Source organism: Athene noctua, chromosome 2 (genome assembly GCF_965140245.1).
Source record: "Athene noctua chromosome 2, bAthNoc1.hap1.1, whole genome shotgun sequence".
NCBI lineage: Eukaryota > Metazoa > Chordata > Aves > Strigiformes > Strigidae > Athene > Athene noctua.
In genome coordinates this window covers 131,275,796-131,300,448 of record NC_134038.1, presented here as the reverse complement: position 1 = coordinate 131,300,448, position 24,653 = coordinate 131,275,796, and the positions used below count along the sequence as shown (strand labels likewise).

The 24,653-nt window shown below is 37.0% G+C and overlaps 1 protein-coding gene across 1 annotated transcript in view; it reads left to right on the top strand.

The window, feature by feature from the left end:
- COL28A1 (collagen type XXVIII alpha 1 chain) overlaps positions 1-24,653 on the top strand; it is a 68,059-nt gene that overhangs the window by 18,513 nt on the left and 24,893 nt on the right. The window contains exons 12-25 of the mRNA XM_074900327.1: positions 3,032-3,100; positions 4,622-4,690; positions 5,928-5,996; positions 6,928-6,996; positions 8,570-8,638; positions 9,348-9,416; positions 10,798-10,866; positions 11,880-11,951; positions 13,848-13,916; positions 14,507-14,578; positions 15,238-15,306; positions 18,105-18,173; positions 22,222-22,290; positions 24,445-24,513. Coding sequence (XP_074756428.1) covers positions 3,032-3,100; positions 4,622-4,690; positions 5,928-5,996; positions 6,928-6,996; positions 8,570-8,638; positions 9,348-9,416; positions 10,798-10,866; positions 11,880-11,951; positions 13,848-13,916; positions 14,507-14,578; positions 15,238-15,306; positions 18,105-18,173; positions 22,222-22,290; positions 24,445-24,513 — 972 coding nt within the window. The remainder of the gene's footprint in view (positions 1-3,031; positions 3,101-4,621; positions 4,691-5,927; positions 5,997-6,927; positions 6,997-8,569; positions 8,639-9,347; positions 9,417-10,797; positions 10,867-11,879; positions 11,952-13,847; positions 13,917-14,506; positions 14,579-15,237; positions 15,307-18,104; positions 18,174-22,221; positions 22,291-24,444; positions 24,514-24,653) is intronic.

Here is a 24,653-nt window from a genome sequence, read left to right as displayed (position 1 = left end):
AGTACCTACTAGTACAGCTGCTGCAAGACAGATTATACAATACCAGTCATTGGAAAGAAAATCGTGATGTTTTTACCATGGTTAAAAAAGAGCTTTTGGAAAAACAATCACTTCAGTAGGACTCCCATCTGCATTCAAGGCAGCGCATATATTAGCATAGCTCTATCATGTGGGTGAACTTGCGAAGGAGTAAATGATTTGTGGTGGGAAGCATCCCTGAGAGTTACTGTCCTTGGGAAGTTCTGCCAGGGGCTGTCAGAAATAGATATGAAACACAATGTCCATTTGGATGACAGGACAAAAAATTTGGAAGACACTTTCCAAACACAACAAAGGGGTTTGGTTTATTGTTTCAGCTGAGAGATGAGCCTGTATTTATCAAATGTCATTTTTCAGAATAGAACAAGTTCCTAGACCATTTCAGAGGTTTAGTTTTGACAAATGGAACCAATGTGCTCAGGGGTGTTTGCTGTGCCCAGAGTAGCCTACTTACACGTAGTGTTGCTTCATGCAGCTGAATTATTATTATTTTAATCTGATAGTTTTTTTTAATATATTTCAACTTTGCATATCTTTTGCATTCATTCTGTGGGGCATGCTGATTTATTATGGCACATCAGAGATCCCAGGCTGCCTTCTTCATGAAAGAAATGTGGACTGTGGATTTGAACAGCTAATATTTAGCATACTGCCTAGCCTTACAGCAGCCTGTCTATTTCTTTCTCACTGAGGCATCACTTCCGTGACAAGATGTCCATCCCTAACTAGACTGTCTCAAGGCCCTGAAGCTGCATGGAGATGTATCTGTTAATGTTACTTGTCAAGTGGAGAGCTACTGAAGTAAGAGTTGGTGATGAGATAAGGGAGCCTGTAGACTGAAAGCTTCCTGGGCGCCAGGCTGGTGTTCTTGGCTTAAGGTTCTTCCAAAAGCCATGCTTTGTGCATCTTGACAAGCTTTGCAAGAAACACAACTGTGGGTAAAAGTAGCAGAAGTATCATTGTCCTTGAGGGAATGTCTATGCATGGAAATTTGCTTGCAAAACTTTCTACTGAAACCTTAATACAAGTTATACTTGTATAGCTCCCATAGGGATGATTTTGCCCTGGAAGCAGAGCATACCACAGGGCTGGGTGTGTGTAACTACAGCACTGTAGCTTTGCTGATACTGTTCTGACAGTGCACTTCTACATACTGATGCACAATTAGAAGCTCAACTTCTATTGATACTTAGAAGCTTGTGACCTATTGGCATGAATGAAATTCAGTAGCCTAAATTACTACCATTGGAAATGAAATGGAGGCTTCTAGGACATTAAAACCTTTCTGAATACGTGGATTTTAGTATACATTATTTTCTAAAGAAATAGTATGAAACATTTCCTTACGTATTTCCCCTACTTGTCTAAACAGAATCAGCCCAAAAAAACCTGAAATTCAGATAACTGTTGTCTTAAAGGACAACAGTACTTAGAGAGATTTTAAAGAGAATTAAAGAAGAGACAAGTATGGTCTTTGATTGTATTGTTCTTGGCCTTCTCTAAATTTCCTGCAGATGGGAAACACTTAATACTTGATCAGCTGACCTTAAAAGGACAGTTTGTTCAATGTCAAATTAATTCCATGGAGGAACTGGAAGTCTAGAAGATGGGCCATTTGAGGAATTTTTGTTGTTGTTTGATCAGTTTCAAAACAAACACAGGAGGAAAAAATGGCTATATGCAAAAAGGGTCAATTTCTAATTGGTTTTATATCAATAAAAGTTGCATTTACAATAACCTGGATACACATCAACTGAGTTGTGACTCTGGTCCAAAGGCTTCGTGAAAATATTATTAGGAAACCCAAAAAATTAGGTCCGCCTAGGAATACAGTAAACTTCTTTGCTATGTTCTGTATTTTGGCAACAGCTACATACACAGAATCCACATTAAAGCAATGTCAGTGTTGCTAATACCCTATTAGTGTGCTATTCTGCTGAGTTATACCAGCTTTCCCTGATTTTCCTCTGCCTTTTAAGACTTATCTCCTATTGATGCTGTATTAATGTTTAATAATTAGATTATGAAGGTATACTATAAAATCTTGTATTTTGAGTAAACATTAAATTTCATAGTTGCTTTTCAAATTATCATATTGTCCTGGAGTGGAATGAATTTAAGACTGGGCATCAAGTTCTACTTTATTCTAGGTTTAAGCCTACAGTAGTAGCACTCCAAGTGCCTACTTATCAGAAATAAAGTTTCGAGGCCAGTGTTTTTATTTACTTTCACTGTATATTCCCATTCCTGCATTTTAGCTTCATTCTTTGGCAGATTACAAACTGGCAGATTTCTGAAGAAATATGTGGCTTTGAAGTAATTTTTTACACTTCCATTGACCTCTCAAGTGCAAAAATCTCCTTGAAAGGTTACAGAACACAGCATATAACATTTCTTCATGTATACAAAATTCCAACCCCTCCAAATATGAATACCTCCCCAGAAAATAAGGATATTTTGATAAAAAGCCTTTTTAATAGTTGTGTGGCTACATTGGCTTTGTTAGGAACATACAAATCACAAAAGGTTAGGAGCTGCAGTCAAAGACAGCAGTAGGAACAAGTCATGACACGCAGTTGTTACTATGGGAAGAAACTTAAGTGCAATGTTTAAAGCATAAACACTGCTTAATTTCCAAATGCCCATCCTTCTAGCAAGAAAAAAGCTAAGGAAGCATCAAATTAGTGGATAAAGTCAAGACCAAAGATATGACAAAGAATAAATATGCATTTTATCTTTCCTGATGTGTATGAAAGAAAGGCTTTATAACATTATTATCTATCACAGCAACTTGTATGGCCAGGATATTGAGCCTGCTCCTCATCTTTAAGACATTTGTCTTTAGGACAGGTTGTGTTTTGTTTTGTTTTGGTTAGCTTTTTCTTTAAAAACTTATTTCTATAGCCCTAAATGATGCTGTGGAAGGACACTGGCAGAATTTGAGTAAGGTTCCATTTGCATAAACAGTTTCTTTACAATTTTTTTCTTTTAGGGAGAGCAAGGCCCTTTAGGTCCCTATGGTCCTCCAGGACTCCCTGGCGTTGGAGAGCCAGGACCCAAGGTAATTCTCAGTAATATGTCTGTTAAAGTGCTAACTGTGGGCATTCATTTTTTTGATAAAAGTTCTCATCTGCTGTTTTATCAAACTCAAACTCTTACCATCTAAGTAAGTGTAAAACTGGTACAATATTGACAGGGGGTTTTTTAATTGCAAAAGATGGAGATAACAGACCCAGCTTTCTAGTAGCTCAAGTTTTTATTATGATCCCATCGATATAATAGAAGTCAGAAATAATGCCATTTATAAAAGGGGGTTAAATATGTGAGATCATTTTCAGGCACTAGCAGATGCTTGCACTAATGAGTAAATCATACTTCAAGGCATAAAAATACATCTCAGTCACTGTGATACACAGTCAAGTGACATATTTGCCCTGTTATTTCTTCATTAGAGAACTATAAAATTCTCTCTCTTATGCAACATTTAATTCCTCCATCTTATTTTATTGCAAAAGACTAGAAGGTGGAATCCAGTTTTCTTAATTTGGAAAAGTCATGTCTGCCTATGCTGGCCAGCCACATCTCCTTTTAGGAAACTGCAAATAGCATCAACATAGGAAGCATTGCTACTTAGTTTATGAGAGTTTTGTCAGAGAGCTACAGCTCAGACTCAAACAAGAAATATAAATTGGGCAGAACTATATCTCATCCTAGTTATTCTGTCTGCTAAGTCTTTGGTGTTGCTTTATGCCATTATTTTCCCTATTTTTTGGAGCCAAGTGCCATTGTCTAAACTCCCTGCACTTTTTTTTTTTTTCTTTGACTGCTCTATTTTGTACATTCATTGATCTCTTGCATATTTTCTGTGCAGTGGGGCAGACCCTGGCGCACAGAGGGGGTTTATATAGCTCAGAAACTAGTAATTTGACATGTAAAAAGAACAACACTGGGTCATTCCTGAAGGGAAAATAGTTTCTGGAGAAGGAATGTCACTCCCAGTCTCTGTACTACTCTGGGGAGAGATAAAATTCCTCTGTGCTCTTATTCTTGAAGCACATATTCCTCAGTAAACAGGAGGAATTGTGAAGATTATAACACCTTATAAATAGAGGATACAGAAACTATGCAGTTCCAGGAGTTCCCATGCAGTCCCATATTCCGCTGAAGCAGGCTTCAATTCAATTCGAGTGTCTAGATAGAGGCTACAGTGAAGATCCCTCACACCTGAGCATTCCTGCTTCATTGGGTTGTACTGCAACGAAATTTAACCTGACTTTGCTCCTTCATCCCTGTCGTCTCTCACGTTCTGCACTTTTAAGCAGTTATCCCTATGCAAAGTGATAACACCCCTTTGCTGTTGGCATGAGGGCTGGAATGTGATCGAGTGATGCAAGTGTTAATCAAAAGGTACTTTGAAATGTTTCCAAATTATTATTCAGGTTTTTTTTACATCAGAATATGTTACACATTTGATTTCAGACCTTTCTGGTGACATCATTAAGTCATATATATGTGAATGTTATGCCTTTCAAAAGCATAGGGTTGAATTATGACTGAACTTTCTAATATTCTTTTTCACAAGGGTGCTCAAGGTCAAGAAGGTAAAATTGGATTCCCAGGACCTCCTGGAATTGGTGTGCCAGGATTACCTGTAAGTCAGTGATGTATGCATTGGAAGTGGGAATATAATAAAAAAAGTCTTAGTGAGTGTAATTAATTGACGTCAGCTATATTAGCTGCTGATTCCATAAACCACCTTGTACCTAGTCTGGAGCAGCAGAAGTGTGTTTGTCTACGCCAGCCCAGTATTGCAGCAGTAATTGCATGTGACTTGCCCAAGTAGGAGAAAAAGCCATGGCCAAACAAGTTTCAGGGAAATAAAAAATTGTTTGGTCCATGTGAGAAGGATTTCAGTATCCAGCTTTCAGAAAGACATGGAGTTGTATATAAATAACTGTACCTCTACTTCTTTGAGTTGAGGATAATCTTTAAAAATTGTCTAAAACCAAATTTTAAGAAGAAAAAAATCCAAGAGCTGAGACATTCCTCACTCCTGTGTGTAATCTGGATTGCATCAAAGACCCTAATTATATGCTTGTATCTTTATCTTCTGAATGACAGAACTTTAGCAAGCTTTTTGTAACATTGAGTTAGTGGTCATTGGCTGCTTTTTCTTCCTGAAATGTAGGAAATGTATGGTTTTCTTGTGTATTTCATTAAAAAAAAAGAGATTGTTAATTAGGAAACCACAAATGTGGATGAGTGTTAGATTCATCCTAACAGTATTTTTGAAAGTCACTTTGTGGTTGTCAAAGATTATTTTTCTCACAAAAAATGCAGAAATTTTTTGCTTAATCAAGATCATACTTAAAACCTCTTTATTAGCTTTAAATAACAAAAGATAGCTGAATTTTGTGGAAGAACAGAAAGCATTACAAGAATAATTAGTTCTGTACTTGTTTAAAACAAGATCGACATTCCCTAAATTTGTATGTTTAACCTGGCATTTTGTATGAAAAAACCCCCCCTGTGTTCAAATTAGTGATTTTCATTATGAAAATAATGAAATTATAGGGAATAAATTTCACAGTGGTAAATGTATTTATTATAAATTAATCTACAGGTTCGTTTGAGTTTTAAGGGTACAATCTTTAGACATTCATTATATAATTCACACCATTTCAGCATTAGCTTATTTTAATCTAAATCCTATAGTTAAGGGTTGTTACGCTTCATTTTAATTGCCTGGGCTCAGCCAGCTGTTACAGAAGCATTTTTACTTGCTAATGTCATAAGAGTTGCAAGAACCTGCACTAGCAAGTTAAACAAAATGTCAATAAAAAATTGAATTGCTGATATAGTCTGAATATATTTTTCTTTTCTTACAGGGACCACCTGGTCCTGATGGTTCGCCAGGTGAGAAAGGTCTACCAGGAGAGGGCATTCAGGGCCAAAAGGTACTTTTATGGAAATTATTTTTTTTTAACAATTTGAGCCAAATTTGCAGTAATGTCTAAGTTACTTAAGATCACTGATCATTCCACTGGTATGTCAGTTGATGGACCTTGGTCTTCTGAATCACTGTGATCTTGGAATATCCCTCCAAGTTCAGAAACTCTATGAAGATAATGACAAAAATGTTGCACAGTTCTTCTAACAGTAGTAACTATGATTCCCTTACTTATATGTTTAATAGGATACCTTATTTTGGTAGCATTAATGAGATAAATTGTCTTCTGTAAGGCTACTTAGCTATTTATGTTCTATATTGGAAGAAAACTTTTGGGAACTCTTTTCATTCTGTCTTCCCACTTTGGGAAACTACAGGATGGGTTGTATGAGTCTCTATGGACAGTTAGCTCATTAAGGGCACTTGCTAGGTTAACATATGTGAACATTGCTTTTAAAAAAAAAAAAATAAGTACAAACAAGCAAAGATTTATGATTTAATCACAACTGGGATTGTCATCAAACTGTATCCCTCTTCTTTAGTGGCTTCAAGATTCTCTAGAGTCAAACTTCTAAGCAAAGAAGATTTTTCTTCCTTTCATGGAAAAGATGTTAGTTGTGTCCTTGCACCAGCTTCTGAACTGCTCTCTGACTCATGAACATACTATCACATTTTCAGAATGTACCTTCCTTCTTCCTAGTATTTCATTTTCTCCTTTTGAAGTCTCATGTTCAACAACACAATAAGTGCAGATGAATCGTGTGACTTGTAACTGAATCGCTTTTCTCCAACAGTGATAATTCTATTGACTATTTTTCTTGTTTATTTGTGAAGGAATATTTTTTAACTCATTATCCACATTGTGATGACCAGTTTGTCTGGGATGGTGTTCTTTATATATTCCCAAATACAGTTACAAAACTGTCCTGTATTTCTAGGGTGAAAAAGGCTCTGAAGGTGTAGCTGGTCCTCCTGGACCGCCAGGACCACAAATCAAAGGTGACAAGGTGAGGCATATTTTTGTAATCATATCTATAGTTAATTATATTTATAGTTAAATTAATGCTGAATTAGTCACACAATATCACAACAATTACAAAGGTATGTTTTACTTGGGATCTGAGGAACTGTGCTACACCACTCTATGTGACTCCATAGGCTGCAATCATCTATACAAGTAGCTGAGCCTGTTAATGTTGACTGAGAGCTCTAAGAACTGTATGCTATGCAGCTGGGAGTATCAGGGAAAAAACAGACTTTTTTCCTCCTAAATTTATTTCAGAAATATTATATTTAAAATATTTAAAATTTTATTTAAATATTTTTTAAAATGTAGAAACCGCTTTGAGTCATCTAATCTAATGGACCTGGAACAGACAAGGGAACACTCTGGCTTTTGAAATTTGTTAGCTTTTTGGTGCCCAGTGCCCCAAAGAGGGGTCCAGAACAATTTGAATTCCCTTGGCCTGATTAAATTCCAGCCTGTACCTTGTCCATCTCCATAGAGTGGCTGATGCAACATGCTCAGATGTCCTATACAGCAGAGGCAGTGACTCCAGATCTTCCTTCTCATGATTTAGTGCCATAGCCCTTCTCCTAACGCCAGTTGTCCCTTCCTGTCCCCATGAATCCTGCTGTCCTCGTTGCCTGAGGACAGCACTCCCAACTAAAGTTCTTGACAGCTTAGCAGGGAGTGCTTCTCAGATGTGGGAAGTTTAACCTGAATTTATTCATCTCACTGTCCGGTCAAATGGCCCTCCAAAGTCTTCAGAGTAGCCTGGGTGGTGTGGTGTTGTCTGATTTGGTGAGAGTTATGCTTGCTGAGCACCTGTCAGACCATCTTGCTCAAGGTCTTAGTTAGAGGGCAATTGGTTATCTGCATAGGATAATTGGTTGTCTGCATAGGAATGAGTCATCTTATTATCTTAGGAAAAATGCAGCAATGGCCAGGACAGTAAGCATTTGGGACCATTTCAGTAAATAAGTGTTTCTGGCATAAGTGAAACTAGTTTTATTTTTTTTCCTAGGGACTGGTGTCACACATCCTTGACACCTTCATGGGTCTGTGCCACATCCAATACCCACATGACCTCCTCATATTCCTCTATTCCCATAATTCCCTCTGCCATAATTCCTCTATTCCCTCCCCAAGTGCTGTACAATACCATTGCAATACCACATGACAAAGATTTTTCAGAAATCCTCTCTAGCTGTTCTGTTTACACTTGCAAGTTTTTCTTCTGAGTGTTGTGCAAGAAACAGTGTATATTTCTGTACAATAAGATCTTTAAAATTAATCTCAATATCTAAAGATAAGATGTGGATCCTTCTAATAACAAAATTACAGCTGTGATCATCTAACGTTATAAATGAGATAGAGTTCGTAAGTAGGAAGGGATATTATTTTTATTAGATCAGTTGCCATAGGTAGACTTTCAGGTATTCAGAACACATTTAATTCAAATAGAAGAAGCAAGTTTCAAGATAATACAGCTTGAGGACTGTTGCTCTGTGTTAACTATGTTAATCAGCTAGCACGGATTGTTGCGATTTAGGTCTCAGAAATTACTTTTTGTGTAGGGTGAACAAGGCCAAGTAGGACCACAGGGCCCAGGAGGACCACCAGGAATAGGCAATCCAGGAAGCCGGGTAAGTCTACATTTTGGACGTGTAATGAGCATTTACATGTAGTTTTGATTTTATACTTTATCAAAGCTCTAATTTTGATGTGAAGACATTAAAAATCTCACAGTGATTTTTCATTTTAAAGGTATCAGACTAGTCTTTAGGCAAAACTTGTAAATATAAGTGATTCCAGCTGATTTGAGTGATCAAACAAACAGAAATTTGGTCTAATCTGCATAATAATTTGCATAGGAGATAAATCAGATGCATTGCTTGGATGATGACATACTATAGATAAGAGTTTTAGAAGGTAAGAATCCACCATTTCTGAATTTCAAGCCCTTTGAAGCTTGTACACAGCCTTTAGCAGTTGGTTACAGAAAAACTGAAACATCCCAAAAGATATTTTCGGGTTTGGGTTTTTTGGAAAGAAGGTAAGAGTTCATGCTTCCATCATACTATCCCAGTGAATCAGGGCTTAGATGCAGATACTGGGGCACTTCCCATTTGTTTTCTCCCTAAACAGTAATTGTCATTACGCTTGGATACATCAGTGAAATCCACAGGATAGTGACAAAGGAAATATAAAATAATGATGTCAAAACTAAGCCTTAGGACAGGCAAGCACATAGTTTTAAAGATGTGAAAATCATCATTAACTGAAAGATGGACACATGATGATTTTCAGATGTGGAAGAGTGTAATGCACTAACTCATTTATTTTGCTTTGTAGGGCATACAGGGTCCACAAGGAATCCCTGGGGCAAAAGGATCGAAAGGTTTTGGTCTACCAGGCCCAAAGGTAATGATTCAGACATTGTATTTTTAAAATAGCACCAGCAAGAAACAACAAGCAACATGTCTTTGGCAGGCTTTTCAAGAGTATGTTTGATGAGATGAAGATGCAGCTCTTCATTGGAGATAACAATTCATTTTTCACTCTTTGAAGGAAAACCATACATGTTATCAAGATGTTCCCCAAATGGAGCATATGGCTTCTGCTTAGCATCAGCCCTTAACCTTTGCAAATGTAGATTTTAGGTTCTAAACATGAACTTATAAACACAGTATCTTTCAGACATGTTTACATCAAATTAGTTTGGTGCCACTTACACATTGTGTTCAAGTAAAGCATTACACCAAACCACTTCGCTGTAAGCCAGCAATGGTTCTGGGACTTAAGGATTGTCCCACCATGCCTTCAGCCTGTCCTTTGACCTTCCATGGTCATCATGAGAAAGAACCAAAACCAAAGACAGAAACGCTAGGAGAGCAAAAGGAGCTTAAGTGTACTTAGTAGCTGACACTGCACCACAGAAGGAGGCTAAGTAGGAAAAGAACAGGAAAGTGAGGTGAACAATTACTGCTGTCAAAGCCCAAGCCTCTAGCGATACAGGATCAGGTGAGCACCGTAAGAGGAGAAAAAAGGAATTGCTGAAATACTAAGGAGAGCAAGTGGAATGAACTGATGAACTGTAAAGAAGTGTGCTTTGTAATCACCTTGGTTTACAAAAAGAAGACATTAGTCACTGTAGCAAATGCAGGGAGAAATACAGACATTTTCTTCTGGGCATTTCTTTGGCATGTAAGTAGCAGGTACAGCAGCCATGATTAATATTAATGTGGGGAAAAACAGATAGCTGTGAAACATGTTATGTATGAGGAAAATTTTCCTACTGTGAAAAAGTATTTTAAAAATCAAAATAGGAAAATGGAATTCCTATTTCTTTAACTGGTTTAGAACTGTTTAGGAAGGAAGAATCATGAGAGTAAAACTTTCTCTTAAGCAGAAGTTCTGATTTTTCTTTATTTGGACTCTCTTTTCATTCAGTGACCAAAGAGTTTTTGATATAGTGGTATACAGTTAAAAAAAAAAAAAAAAAAAAAAGTATTAAAAAGGAGAACATTGGAATTATTCACTTAGACTTTCTGCTCACTGCAAGGTTATATAAAATATATGCAGTCCTGCTAGTTACTGGGGTTTTTAAAGAACAGAAATTTCCAGTTGAAAACTGCTTGGCTGAAAACTTGACCACCTAGAATCATAGAGTATCCCATGTTGGAAGGGACCCATAAGGATCATCAAGTCCACTTCTATGTGTAAAGCAGTTAGTGAAATAGCGCAAGTAGTGAATGAAGATAAATTGTGTTCCTCTGTTAAACAAAAGGCTTTTTGTTACTAGGGTCAACAAGGTGAGCGTGGACAAAAAGGAGAACCAGGACTTCCAGGAACTGTCTCAAAAGGATCTAAAGTGAGCCTGTTTTTATTTTTAACTGCTTCTTACAGGATCTTCTAATTCTCTCACTAGTTCATAAACTAAGTGAAGATTTTTTGGTATAAATTTACTATGATCAAAATAAGAAGGAATTTCAGTGACAGTTATTCTTCACAGTTTTAGCTTTTAATCTCAAAATGCTGCACTAGAGCTCCCACCCCCTCTGCTAAAATCATTACTGCAACCATAACTGGAACAGAGTTTTCCCTCATCTTTTCTAAGCTGCTGAGGTATTTCCAAGGCCTTTTAGAAATGTTACTACCTCTGTTCCTCTGCAATAATTTGAACAAAATGCAGTCTGTGTACTGTGGTCATACTGCCTGCATGTTAGAAGAGCTGTTAAACCTTAAAGCTTTGAACTCAGCTGCCATTTTGAAGACTATATACCATGTCCTTACTGATTTAAGTAGGGCTCCAAAAATCTTGTGTAAGATGACACAGACATCTTGGTTTTGGTGATTTTTCCAAGGATCTTGGAAGAAGCGCTTGGCAGAGCTAATTCCTATGGATAGTTTCAACTCTTTGTGGCAAGGCTTAAAATTAATGCCTAGACCAGTTTGTACTACCAGCAAGGTGTTAGTCTCCAGTCAGCAGCTCCATTCAGGCATTTTTGGGTGACCATTTCTTAAGTCCCAGATATTTGAATTCCCAAGTAAATTACATTTGTATCATATTTTTCTTGTGCACAGAATAACAAACAGCATTGAATCATGTTTTTACTCACTGAATAAATGTAAATTTATTTAATACAAAACCAAGATTTAAGAAGTAGGTGGGGAGCTTGGAAAGAAATTTAAAATATATTATTTTAGATTGTATGAGTAGAAAACAATACTGGCTCTATAGAATATTTAACTTACTGGGAATAATGACTTTTGAGCAAAAATATTGCATATCATTGATTAATGTCTTAACACACTATTGGATCCATTTTACAGAATAAAGAACTTATTGAAGTATGCAGATATAATTATTTGTGCTTCTTTAAGGGAGATAAAGGTCTATCAGGACTCCCAGGAGAGAAAGGGGTGAAGGGAGATCCTGGGGAGTCAGGGAAAAAGGTAAGGAAATATATTTTACCGCATGTAAAAGGTGTAGATGAAAGAACAGCAAACCATCATTTTCAGATATGCAATGGAGTTCATGCTGGAGGAGGGCACGTGCCAATACTTTTGCCAGGGAAAAGGGACTAGACTGGTTGAGATGTTTCCAACAAACTTTAGTAACAGTGTCTACCATCTGAATCTGCAACTGATTTAGCTGCCCTGCCTTTTGTGGCTTATTGTCTACTGCAATATTTCACGGTCTCCTTGGAGAACAGATAGTTTGTGTCTTTAGCCCGTTCCTTACAGCCTGTTCAGATTTTTCCTGACAGCAAGAAGCCGTGGTCAAACTGATGTGACTTAGGGCATCTAGCAGAGTGGTGAGCTGTGGCTGAAACCTGTCAGCTTGGTACAGAAACCGTCACAAACAGCTGAAACCAGGGCTGCTTGTTTCCAAGGGAAATTCTGAGATTTTAAGAGAAACTCTGCCACACTGGGAAAAAGAAGCGTAAATTCAAAGGAAAGGAATTTAGAGGGGTGCAAAGCAAAGTGCCTAAAATAGAGTAAGTTAAATGGAGGCTTTTAATTTTACTCTTTACAAATAGAATGAGCTGCTGAGTGAGCAAAACTCAGTGCTTGGGCTGATTATTGGATTGCTGCTGGGAGTCCAGGCACCTCCAAACTCTGCTACTGTGCAGCTCTTAAATGAGGGCAGCAGCTGGCCAACGTGAAGAATTGATGAACTGAATGTGATTCCGAGTAAACAAATCAGCATTTTTTGACTGCAGTTCTTTAATCAGAAAAATATCTGAATAGCTGTAATAAACATCTATTAAGAATGCAGCTTCACATTTTTTTCATCTACAAGGGCAGTGCAAATACCAGTTTGATGAGCTACAGCTTGAGGCAGTGAGCCTTCCACTGTGGAAAAATATGTAGCATTTTTGTTGGTGCTTAATTATTTTTTAAAAACTTGAAATCACCCACTATATAATTGCTCAGAAATGAAGATCCCAGAGCATCAGAAGTGAGACATCAGAATTAAGAGTAAATGTTGGCTTAAAGTTACAGGTGGCTTCTGTATTTAGGAATGCTGGGGGTTTTTTCTCTTACATATTGCCTTTATTCTGATGATCAACTTGGTGCTGTCACTTTCACTGTTGTAATCCTTTATAAGTGAAAATATTCCTACTGAGCAGCTACCTTGGGTATCCAGGACAGTGCAAACAACCGCTTGATGCCTGCAGTGAGTAGCACAGTGATGTTACGGCAGTTATTTGCAGGTGTGAAGCTGTCTCACAGAAGTGGGATCCAAACTGATGCCTATTGACAGCAGGGTCTGTAATGCCACTTCCATCAACAGATCAAATCAGAAATGGATTTTTAAACTTCTTTTTAATCTACTTTTCACTTTCTGAATTACCTACAAGAATTCTGATATACTAATCTGGTTTACATCATGCATAAATATGCTGTAGGTAATGTTCCTTAATAGAATATTTTATGTGGATTATTTGTGAATTATTTGAAGTAATGTGTCTGGCAAATACTTGCAGCCTGGACTGGCCTTTGGCTACAGAGTTGCCTAAAATTACTGCTTCTTAAATATTGTTTTTCTTAACTTTGCAAGCATTTCTCTTCCTCATATGTGTATATGCATGCAATTCCTCCTACAAAAGATTGATGCAATTGCAAATGGCACTATTAAAAGTATCTGTGAAAATAAGCAATATGATTGCAGGAGGGTGGAAGGGTTTTAAGAAGACTGAATACTTTTTTTCCCAGAAAAAATCCCTGAAGAGATATTTACTAATGTTTTTAGAAAAGTGTTTATGCAAGCATTGTTTCTCATGAGTTTATTGATTCAATAAAATTAGTTACATGAGAATTAATTAACCATTTAATCTCTGTTAGGGGGAAAAGGGAGATCAAGGTCCAAGAGGCCCAGAAGGACCCCCTGGCAAAGGAAATATAGGCCAGAAGGTATGGCTTCACGTGGACACAGGAGAAATACTGCAAACTTTAGAAGGACCTATTTTATAAGAGCTCCAATTTTGGCCTATTTTTTCATTCATTATATCTTAGGAAGCAACTATATTTTAACTGATGATCTAAAGGGATTTAAGAGAGATTGATATGTTCCTTAGCCTGAACAAGTGCAGCAAAATCAGACTATAAACATAGACCCTAAAGTTAATTGGACAGTAGAGATTTCCTAAAAATTAAGTACAGAGTTTTTATTAAAATTAAGAGGAGGCAAATTATCTCAGTATGCTGACAAGGAGAGAGAAAGAGCTAGGAGAAATTAGGTGACCAGTTAGATATCTAAATATGAAATTAAAAACCTGGAAAGATGTATTATTAGACAGACAGCATTTATCTCCCACCTGGTTAAATTTAGGACATTTCGGGGAGATTTTAGAACTGAGTGGGATTTCAGCTGGAGTGGAGCATCTCGATACTTCTCTAATTATGGGCATCATTATTGTCATGGTTTTGGTTATCTGTGTATCATCTCCCAGTTGTGAATAAATCTTTGCTGTGATTGGAAAAAAAGTGTTTGTTTTTATCAGGGTGACCCCGGACAAAAAGGATCCAAAGGAATGATTGGTAATCAAGGAGTAGAAGGCCCACCTGGACCAAAAGTAAGCTTGTTCCTCCAGGGTAATTCTTCAGTTTGTATTTTATAAAAGATTCTATGGAATTTATGTAATGTGCAAATTTGTCAAGCATCTGATGCTTGGAGACTTAACAGAACAAAGGAAAATCAGAAATATTTCCATCCTCTGTTCTGAATGACACAAAAGTCCCAAGGACAAAAAAAATAGCTAAACATATATATACAGACCTTGTAGTTATGCAGAAGCACTGAGACAGTGAAGTTGCCCAAGTGATTCTAACCATGAGCACTTAGCAAATTTTTATTTTGAAATATTACCTTTCTTTTATAGTATTTTGTGAGTATGTGTCACTTTGAATGATAAGGAAATTGAAATAATACTAGTGTTCTGATTATTCCAGTGGCTTTGTTAGCCAAACACAAAGAATTAATTAAAATATCTAATACATGGTTCAACCAATAGATATTTAAAATGTGAAACTTGGACCAACTTTCACAAGAACAATAAACGGATTTGTTTTTTCCCACATGTTGTCTATTTTTTAGATAGATCTATACTGTAGATATTCTTATAATATGAAGTGCTGAAAAAACTTTTTGCTACTTGCGCAGAAAATTAAACTGGCTACTTGCGCAGAAAATTAAACTGTCTGTTTAAATCTAGATGATACCATTTTGTAATAGGGTGAACCCGGAGAGAGAGGACCACCTGGTGTCACTGGATCATCTATTCAGGGACCTGCTGGGCCAAAGGTGATTATCTGATATGTGTTTGCTGGAGACCAGCGATTGGAAAATTTGTATTGCAAGTTTCTGTCAAAACTAAAAGAATATAAGTTAAAGAAGTTAAAATTCCTTGTTGTAGTAACAAAGATGACTGAATTTTAGAAATAAGGACTGAAAAGTACTAAAAATTAACAAAGAGTTTAGGGGCGCTTTAACAGGATGCTGAACTTGGTACATGTTATTGGCTTCTGAAACCATTTGTTAAGATGGTTAAATTTGTTTAAAAAAAATCCATTACATTTCTGTTGTGTTTTGGCCTGTCCTGTGAAATTAATCACTTTCAAGTCTTTCTTTTATTTTATTTTTTTTTCCCTTCAAATTTGCTATGCATTTTGTTTCTTAGACTAAAGATTTCCTGAATGTGGCAGGAAATCCCTGCAGAAATGTGTCTATGTATATTTCTGGGGAGTTACATGGTGAACAAGATGATTTTTGGAGATGAATGTTTATATGTCACTTCCAAGTGAAGAGCTGGCCTGTAGATACTACTTTAAATTGTCATATATGAGATAGCTAGAGCTATATCCACCTCATTTCCTATATGAGGAAAATGTATGGGAAATGAGTGGGACTTGTCTTGCTGAGTAAAATAAGTGGATTCAGCAACAGTAAAGCTAACTTTGAAGGTTTTAAAAACATTTGAAAATTTACTACTGCCCCATTTTTATTTTAAGAATAAAATAGGTGCTGCTTTCATAACATCAGTTAACTGATTAATCAGTTAACTTCAATTTATGCTTTTCAGCTTTGGTGATAGTTTTTAGGGTAGAGAAATTAGTAATGTACATCCTATTGCTCTGAAGTTATTTCATCCCCGTTTTTCTTTTTCGTTAACAATATATGTGCCCACACACACAAGCACATGTAGATATTGTACATACAAGGTACTCTTCAGCCTGGCTAGGATGTGGTTTGGACTTGTGTGTGCATGGAGGAGGAAGGAAGAAGAGAACACAAAAACCTCAGGGTATACCTGGAGTAAAAATGCATCTACAGGGAGGGAGGGAGGGAGGGAGGGAAGGAAGGAAGGAAGGAAGGAAGGAAGGAAGGAAGGAAGGAAGGAAGGAAGGAAGGGATATTGGGGTGCTCATATTGGTTTAAAACTGCAATAATATAGTTAGGAAAATAGAAGTAGCATGCTATAAGACACTACTTGTACGAAGACAGGTTTCACTACACTGGTCTCCACATTTTCCTGGTTACTGTGACATTTTTGAATAAACCAGCAAGTGATTCAGGATTGTTTATTGATAAAGTTCATGCTGAAAAAGAAAAACTTTGTAGATTTTATTGCCTTTTTCACTCTGATTTTATTCTCTTCAGTACAGTTCATATCACTTTCATAGCAGTCTGGCCATGATCCAAATTCTACTGGAATCTGTAGGAGTTTTTCCAAACTCTTTACTAAATTTTAGATAAGGGCTTTTATGTGCAGTGGCTGATGTGAGAAGACAATTTGTATTATATTTTAGAAAATATACAAAACTTTGGTTTAACTTTGGTGTTTTAGCTCCATAATAATTTCTTTGTTTAAACAAATATCTGCTATGTTCCTCACAATTGCTTAATAATGTAGCAGGCTAAACAGGTCCGTTTTCTCTCTCCACTTTGGAAAGTACAATGATTACTAGTAACTGTGTTCTTGAAACATGCTGGTATCTGCAGTAGTGAAGCCAGACATTATAAATTTCTAATGCAGGGAATCTGAATGTTTTTCAAAGCTGGGAGTTATCATGGTCTGAGGTCTTTTCAGTACATCTCTAAGTATTTGATGTAGTAGTGGGTGATTGCTAGAGGTCTTAACTCCTGGGCAGTCATGGTTGTGTCCTCTGGAAATGTATTTATCATAAGTCACACTCACATTTGGGACTAGAGTTTTATTTCCCTTGACAACCATTATGCTGTTACTAATATGGAGACAGTAACATTAGATAGCTGTTTTTTCTCATATTCCTTTCTCATGATTACAGCTCCTTGGTGGTTTTGATTGAATATTTGATCTGCATTCCCTAGTGAATGTTTCCTGAAATACTGCCTGTCCTTCTCACTGGTGTTAAAAATTGCAAAAGTTTCGCTGAAAATGGAATTTCCTTTTAAGATCCTTAATATAAAGTAAAACATCTGTTGCCATAGAATAAACAGTAGAAGGAGCCAAATTTTGCTCTATGAAGGGATAATACCAGGAACTTCAGTCCTAAGCCTGATTGCTTTCCAGGAAAGCCACTGACAGAGCTAAGATTACTAAACAGTTATACTGGGTAATACTTGAGGAAAAACTTGGGTTTCTCCTTGGGTCTTCAGACTGTGGAGCTTGCACTTTTGAAGTGCTGCACCATTGCATCTGTAGCCTTTCTAATCATACCCTGTGTCAGCATTTATCTTAGAATTTCTTTGCTGTGCTTTGTGTGCTCTGGGAGAAATAAGGTTATGTAGCCTTGCTCGTGTGGGCAAAAGCAGGCAGAAGCCACAGATGAATCTGGCCACTGAATCTGAATTATGATACTCAACCTTCAGTTGAAAACTAAAGCCATCAAGTTATTCATCAAGGGAGAACAAACTCTTTGACAAAGTTGTGGGGAAGCAAAAGTATGAGAGGTCAGAATCATAGTAGTAAAACCTTACTCTAGAAATACTGATTTCATATTACCTAGTTCAGTAATTGTCACTGCCTGAAAGAATTGAATACTTGTTCTTTTCTGTAAAACTTTGGAAATTAAAACCGAAAATAATGGATATGGTTTTGGATTTGTTTCTTTTTTTGATAGGGGGATCCAGGACCCAAGGGGCCACCGGGAGAGGATGGAATTAATGGAAATTCAATAATGGGACCAATGGTAGGAGTTTATACACAAAGATGGAAAATAACGAAACATGAAACATATGCAAAACTCATTAAAATGTTGAAACCACTTGAACAACTTTCTCAGGAAAGTAAATGACCATTTCCATCATTCTGTGTTAAGTCTATTTTTAAAAATAAATTTACTACCTTTTTAAAGAAGAAACAAAAAATGGATTGAATAACTAGACCAGTGCACCTCACCCTGCAAACTTCCCTCAGGAAGTCATCATTAGGAAGGCAGCTCTTCAAATTCATCTCCACCATCCATTATTTTATGTGGCCTTTTATACCTCTGTATGGACAATATGCTCTTTACTGAGTATAAACTGAGAGGTATTAGTTATTTTAGCGGTGATGTTTCAGTATTACCAACATTGCACATTCAAAAACGTAAGAAAGACCCAAAATAAAGAATTCAAAAAATAGATCTTTTAGAAGTACTTATTTGCATATAAGTTACAGAATAGAATTTACTTGGTTAAATCCTTTACATTTTTAACTTCAGCACCAAGAATGGAGCACATTAGTCTGTAGCAGGATTGCTTGCTCATTGTTTGAGCCTTTTAGGGCTTAAGTGGCAAGATCAACACATAAGTGAAAGACCAGAGACCTTCTCAAAGAATGGTTCTATCTTCCCTGTTTCTTAAGTGGTAATAGTGGTTTAGGACAACAGTTAGGTACATAAAGTTATGACTGCCTTTTCTCCCTACATAATGCATTACAGTTAGCATGGAATTTTGTCTGATATTTTATCAGCAAAATACTCAAACCCTTAAGTAGGGTTTTTTCTCAACTCCTTGGAATTGCCTTTCATTTAACTAATCATAACAATATGACATTGTTAGAAAACAGTGCCACTCACCTTTCTACACTTAAGAACAAACTGAAAAGCACAGTCCCTAGAACAGATCACAAGTCCTCTACTGCAAAAACTGGATATATATATTTCCTTTTACTTTGCAGCTTTCACCTCCTCCCTTCTAATGCATTTTTTGATATCATGTTGTACTCTAGCAGTCATGATCTGGGTTGAAACTTTCTATAAACCTTCTGCCACTTGTGATAAGGGAATAATTCAGAAAGACTTCCTTCAGTGTTTGGGAAAGGTACCATTCTTGTGATCTTCTTTCCAGACTGAAATCAGGAACCTTCTTAGTAGACCTCTTTTTGTTTGTTTTTTTTTTCCCACATTTACCATGTTTGCCCGTAAAAAGTTCCACTTGATTCCACTGTTTCACTTCTTGGGAATAGAGTTGATAGACCCAAATTCAGAGACCAATTAGTTTATGTGTACCTAACACAATGTACTTCAAAATAAAGTAACTTGATGCAGTAACTTTCGTGTGATAACATCTTAGGTATACCAATAATACTTTACTTCTGGCTTGACAAACTTCTGCCAGTACACTTATCAGAGGATGCTGAATAGCACATTGATCCACATGCATTCAGTAGCTTTTATTTTTGAATTTTCAAAAACTCTAAATTTATTTGTCTGTAATCTAGAATGCTACTTCACTCTGTTTTTCTTATAAAAAGTAGTGATGAACATGACTTAATTGTCCAGTCATATAGTTACTTATTTAGGTTTTGATTATAGCAGTTGGGTTATTTTTCGTAACAATGATCATGGACACAAGATTTATGTTTATTCTGTTTATCTTGTTTGGTTGGTTGGTTGGCTTTGTTTGAAAAAGTGTAGAAGCAGCTATCTCTATAGTACTGCTTCAGAAAATTACTTTAAAACCTGCCCTGGAAAAGCTGGCAAAGTAGATTGATTAATTAATTCAGCATGCCATCTGTGACATAAATGAAACTTGCCTTGTTACCAGTGCACTGACTTAGAGTGAGTCACTGTGACCATCTTCTCCAGACCCCACAAAGCTGTGGGAAGCAGTAATCACAGAATACCTCCTGGACCATCTACTGTGTATTTTTGATGCAGCTATTAAAAAAATTACATAATCTGTTCTAGAGAACTGTTTCTTACAGCACATTTGGCCATAGATTTGATTTAAGTAGATTTATAGCTGTGTTACTGATGGCAAAACCAGCCACTTGACAAAAATCCTAATTCTTACAAAAGAGAATGTGTTAACATGTATTTGGTATTTAGAATGGTCTGCTAAAATTAAATGAAAACATCTGTTTGACTGGTTTTTACTGTAGTGAAATTAGAAGTGAAAATAGAGATGAACTCATGATCCATGGTTTCCTTTCTTGTTAAAGAAAAATACATTTCTAAAACATTTCTCATTTTATCCATAATTTTAGAAGCATGGATATTAAGAATGAGGAAGAGGTAAAATTGGCTTTCGATTATAAAGCTATTTATGAACTAGAAGCACACTCGTTGGTTAAATTTTCACAGAACTGGATCAGAATTCCATCATTTGAAAATTAGGAAACATGAAGAAACATCTTCCTGGGCTGATGTTGGTCAGGTTGCGTTTAAAGTCTTCCACTGAAACTATCCCTCTGGACCGGAGAATATGAGAGATTCATACAATTTTATGTAGCATAAGGCATGCTTGCATCTCTGTGTGAAATTCCATCTTGAAGTGGTTTCAGGGTTTCATCTTAACCAGAACATTGAGTCTACCTTGTCTTTCTTCATTCACTTACAACCTAAACCTGTGATGTATATCTTTAGGAGACCCAAACCAGCTCTTTTATTTTTCCTTGACAGGGCTAAATTAGTTAAGAGCTGATTGCTTGTGTCTGTGGTAGAGATGTTCATAGAATGGGAAATTTGGACCTGAAGTCTGTTTTTGTTGGATATCTAACTAGAATATAAGTTGGTTTGTTCTCCAGTCATGGACACTGTACTTGCATAGACCAGCTGCTGAGATCTGAGCTATCAGGACTCCATTCTTGGTTTCTTGAAGCATTATGTTATTGCAGAAATTTCCAGGCACCATGCACTGATGAAACAACAATTTTCAGTTGTTTGTAGTTTCTTTTTTCTAGCTATTTATTTTTACTTGTATAGACAGGGAAATTTTTGCTATTTGTATGTAATTATTCTTCAGGATATATTATCTTTATGTATATTAACAACTGACCCTCCAACACTCTACAGGAGGGTCCATTTACATTTCTTTGTTCTGTGGGACTGAGCGAAGGGTGTACACTTCTCCGTGTATGGCTATATACTTAGGAGTGGTGTGGATGTGCAACCTACAAGTAACAATAAGGATGAGCAGTTGGCGCTGCTGTCATGTGAACATCTACAGTACAGACTGCCAGCGTATCTTGAGGGATATCTCAAAATATGTTTTCTTTCTTGGTTATGTGAAGAACAGCCTATTGCAAGCTTGGTTAATTTTCTCATTAAATGTCAGGAAAATGATCACTGGAATGAGGGAAGAGGAAAAGATTGCTATTTGCTTCTCTTCTGGTTGTGAAAGGAAGCATTGAGGTTTTGCAGATGCACAAATCTTTAGTGGGAGTCAGTAGAAGCATCAACAGAAAGAGTGATTGTCTCCTGATACAGAGCATTTTAGGCTAAACTTAGAGAAATTATGTATTTCTTATAACTGGTTCTGTTTCTTTCTTTTAATTCTTTCCCTTGAAGAATGCAGTTTTGCTTCACTGTAAGAAAGAACCAATGTGATTACCTGGAAACGCAAAATGTGCAGCATGTGATAATTTAAGGCTGGCATATTACGTTTCAGTATTGCTAAATTAATTTTTAAAATGTCAGGACTTACCACCGAAGTCATAAAAGTTTAACTTTTTAAAAATGAATTTCACTTTGTATTGGCTGAAGATAAAATCAATGTTCTAAAGATTTCTCTCTGCAGCAACAAATCTAGAAATTCATAATTTCATAATAAGAACTCCCATTCTCCTGAAATCTTAATTTGATCAACTGAAGCAATCATAATAAAGCACAAAAATTTCTGAGATTTGCAAGCAAAGCTGTTGTTCTGTATTTCCAAAAGGATATTAAAGTTTTCTTACATTTTTGTTAATATTTGTTACATCATGATGATCCAGTTACTGGCACAATGCCTGACTTACTATTTTGTATTTAGGGTCACCCGGGACTACCTGGACCACCTGGACCCTGTGGACCAAAAGGCGATGGCCACAAAGGTGAAGCTGTAAGTACAATTTTAATACTGTACTTTCTGTTTTGAAAAACAAACAAACAAACAACCAAACATAAAAAACCCCAAACTGTGTGATAACTCAAAATTTAGTTAAATAAGTGCAATGAATATTCTCTTTCATCCTTCAGCTAGTTTAATATTTCATACATATTTTGAAGTCCTTTCCTGTCCTAGATACAGTGCCAGTTCTACAGGCCGTTGGAACAAGTTATAAACTGTTCTCATTTCAGCATCATGAAAGAGATACCGTGTAATTCCATAAAAATCTTCATGACTGATCATACATATTTAATAAAATCACTGCTTTGACTTCTTTTCTTTCCCTCCTTCCCTCCCTCTGTTTTCTTTACTGTTCTTTGATCAGGATCACTAATAACATCTGCTTGGCCAAATCTTGCAGCCTTCAATTCCTTGGGTTTTCGGCTGCTTTTCATACTGGGGCATTACATCCTCTTTTTTTAAAATCTCCTCCCCCTTTTCTTTTCTGATGGTTAGCTCCAGAGGGGGTTAATGCCTGAGTATTCCAGCTGGCACATTGCATTATAAGGGCATATCATCCTAAATTTCAGACATCCAAAGCCACACAGACATGTTTGACCAACCTTTCACTAGAAGGTGAAAATACTGTTGCCATCCTTCAACTACCACATGTCAAACTTCCATTAGCACTATTTTCTTTATGTCTGTAATCCAGCTTTATTTTAAACTACAACCACAAAGGCATTCCCAAATACAGTGAGGTGGAACCCAAGTGCTTTCAAATAAGTCACGGCTCAGCTCCAATTTCCTATCATTCAAACTGATTCTGGGGAGATCCTTTGGGATCAGAATTAGTTCAGAGGGCATTCACTCATATTTCCTGGTGTAATGCCATGTACTTGTCACATTTTACAGCACACAGTGACACTAGATCAGCTCAAGACTCCTTGAGCCAAGGAGTGCCAGTAACAGACCCAGACACATGCAAACAAATGAAAAAACCTTTCTGTCATTCAAAATAAAAATGCAAAGCAAATGCAAAGGCAGTCATCAAGAAGGCAGTGATGCAAATAGATGACTGACGGACTTTTATGAGGCCTTAAAATGCCTCATAGGGACTGAAGTTTTCAGCTTTACAAGTTGTCTGTTTAAACTGTATGAAAAAGAAGTATTGGTAGACACAGAATCAAAGAGGTCAATGAGAAGCTGAAAACTTTTCATTTCCAATTAATCAAAGTTCAAGAGAAGCCTGGTTTGGTAATCACTGAATAATAAAACTACATAAATGATGGTTGTAGTCTGCCCAGTCACAGGATGGCTAGCTAACCTGTATGCACTTCCTGCATTTCTAGTAGTGACTAAACAATTAAAAAAAAAGAACTCTGTGCTGCAGTAGTATTCATGAAATCATGTCTATTCTAGGATTCCCATCTGCAACTGCCATAAGAGTCAGGCTTCTCTGCAGCTCAGTCTCAGGCTTCAGCAAAAGCTGGTTGTGTTTCTCCCTACCACATGAGTAGTACATGTCCTTGAAATATGTGAAGGCGCTGTTGTGCTGTAGCATGCATCTTTCCCCTTCTCAGGCCACCTTTCCATGCCCCATGATCTGGAAGGACCAACTTTGTAAACTGCTGGCAGGCATGGACAAGATTTGTGTAGCTGAGTGTCTGTAGCATGATGGGGCAAAGATGGCCCTATGAATGCTGAAAGGGAGGCTGGGGATACCTCCAGCAGTGTGAAGGGCAGCTGAAGTGGCTGTGACAGTTTGAGCAGGGAGTTCAGGAGAGCAGACTGTCAAACAAAAATACACCAAAGTATGTTAGGGTTACTCAACCCTCAAATTTCTGGTTATTTCTGGTACCCCAGGTGTGTATTGTCTGCAGTGTATGAATCATGAAGCAATGTCTGCTTTCTTACTGGTTTCTCTGGGCTGAGAACAACTCCAGTGCTCTACTCTTTCCACCACTCTGGTAGTTTTTTCAGGTTTCCACCTGGAACTGAGGGTGACTGTTGCTCAGTACACATTGGAAATGTGAAGAATTTGACAAAACACAGCAAAACCAAAGAGAATAGTAACTGTTGCTTAAAGTATCTTCTTTGTTGAAGAATACAAGTACTCCGCCTTTAGGACAACTACTGACATGCTTTATTCCTCTGCTGTACCAGGGACCTCCAGGACCACCAGGCCCCCCAGGACCACCAGGTCTGAAAGGCGTGGGAGATGCTGGACAAAAGGTACTTGTACAGTGGTAGTACATGCATCTGACTAGAAAAAATGCATTAGATTAGAATGGCCTATATATGACAAAATGCTGCAATCTCATCTCTCACTTTCCATTCCAGTTAGAAGAAAAGCTTGCAATAGACTTCTCTGC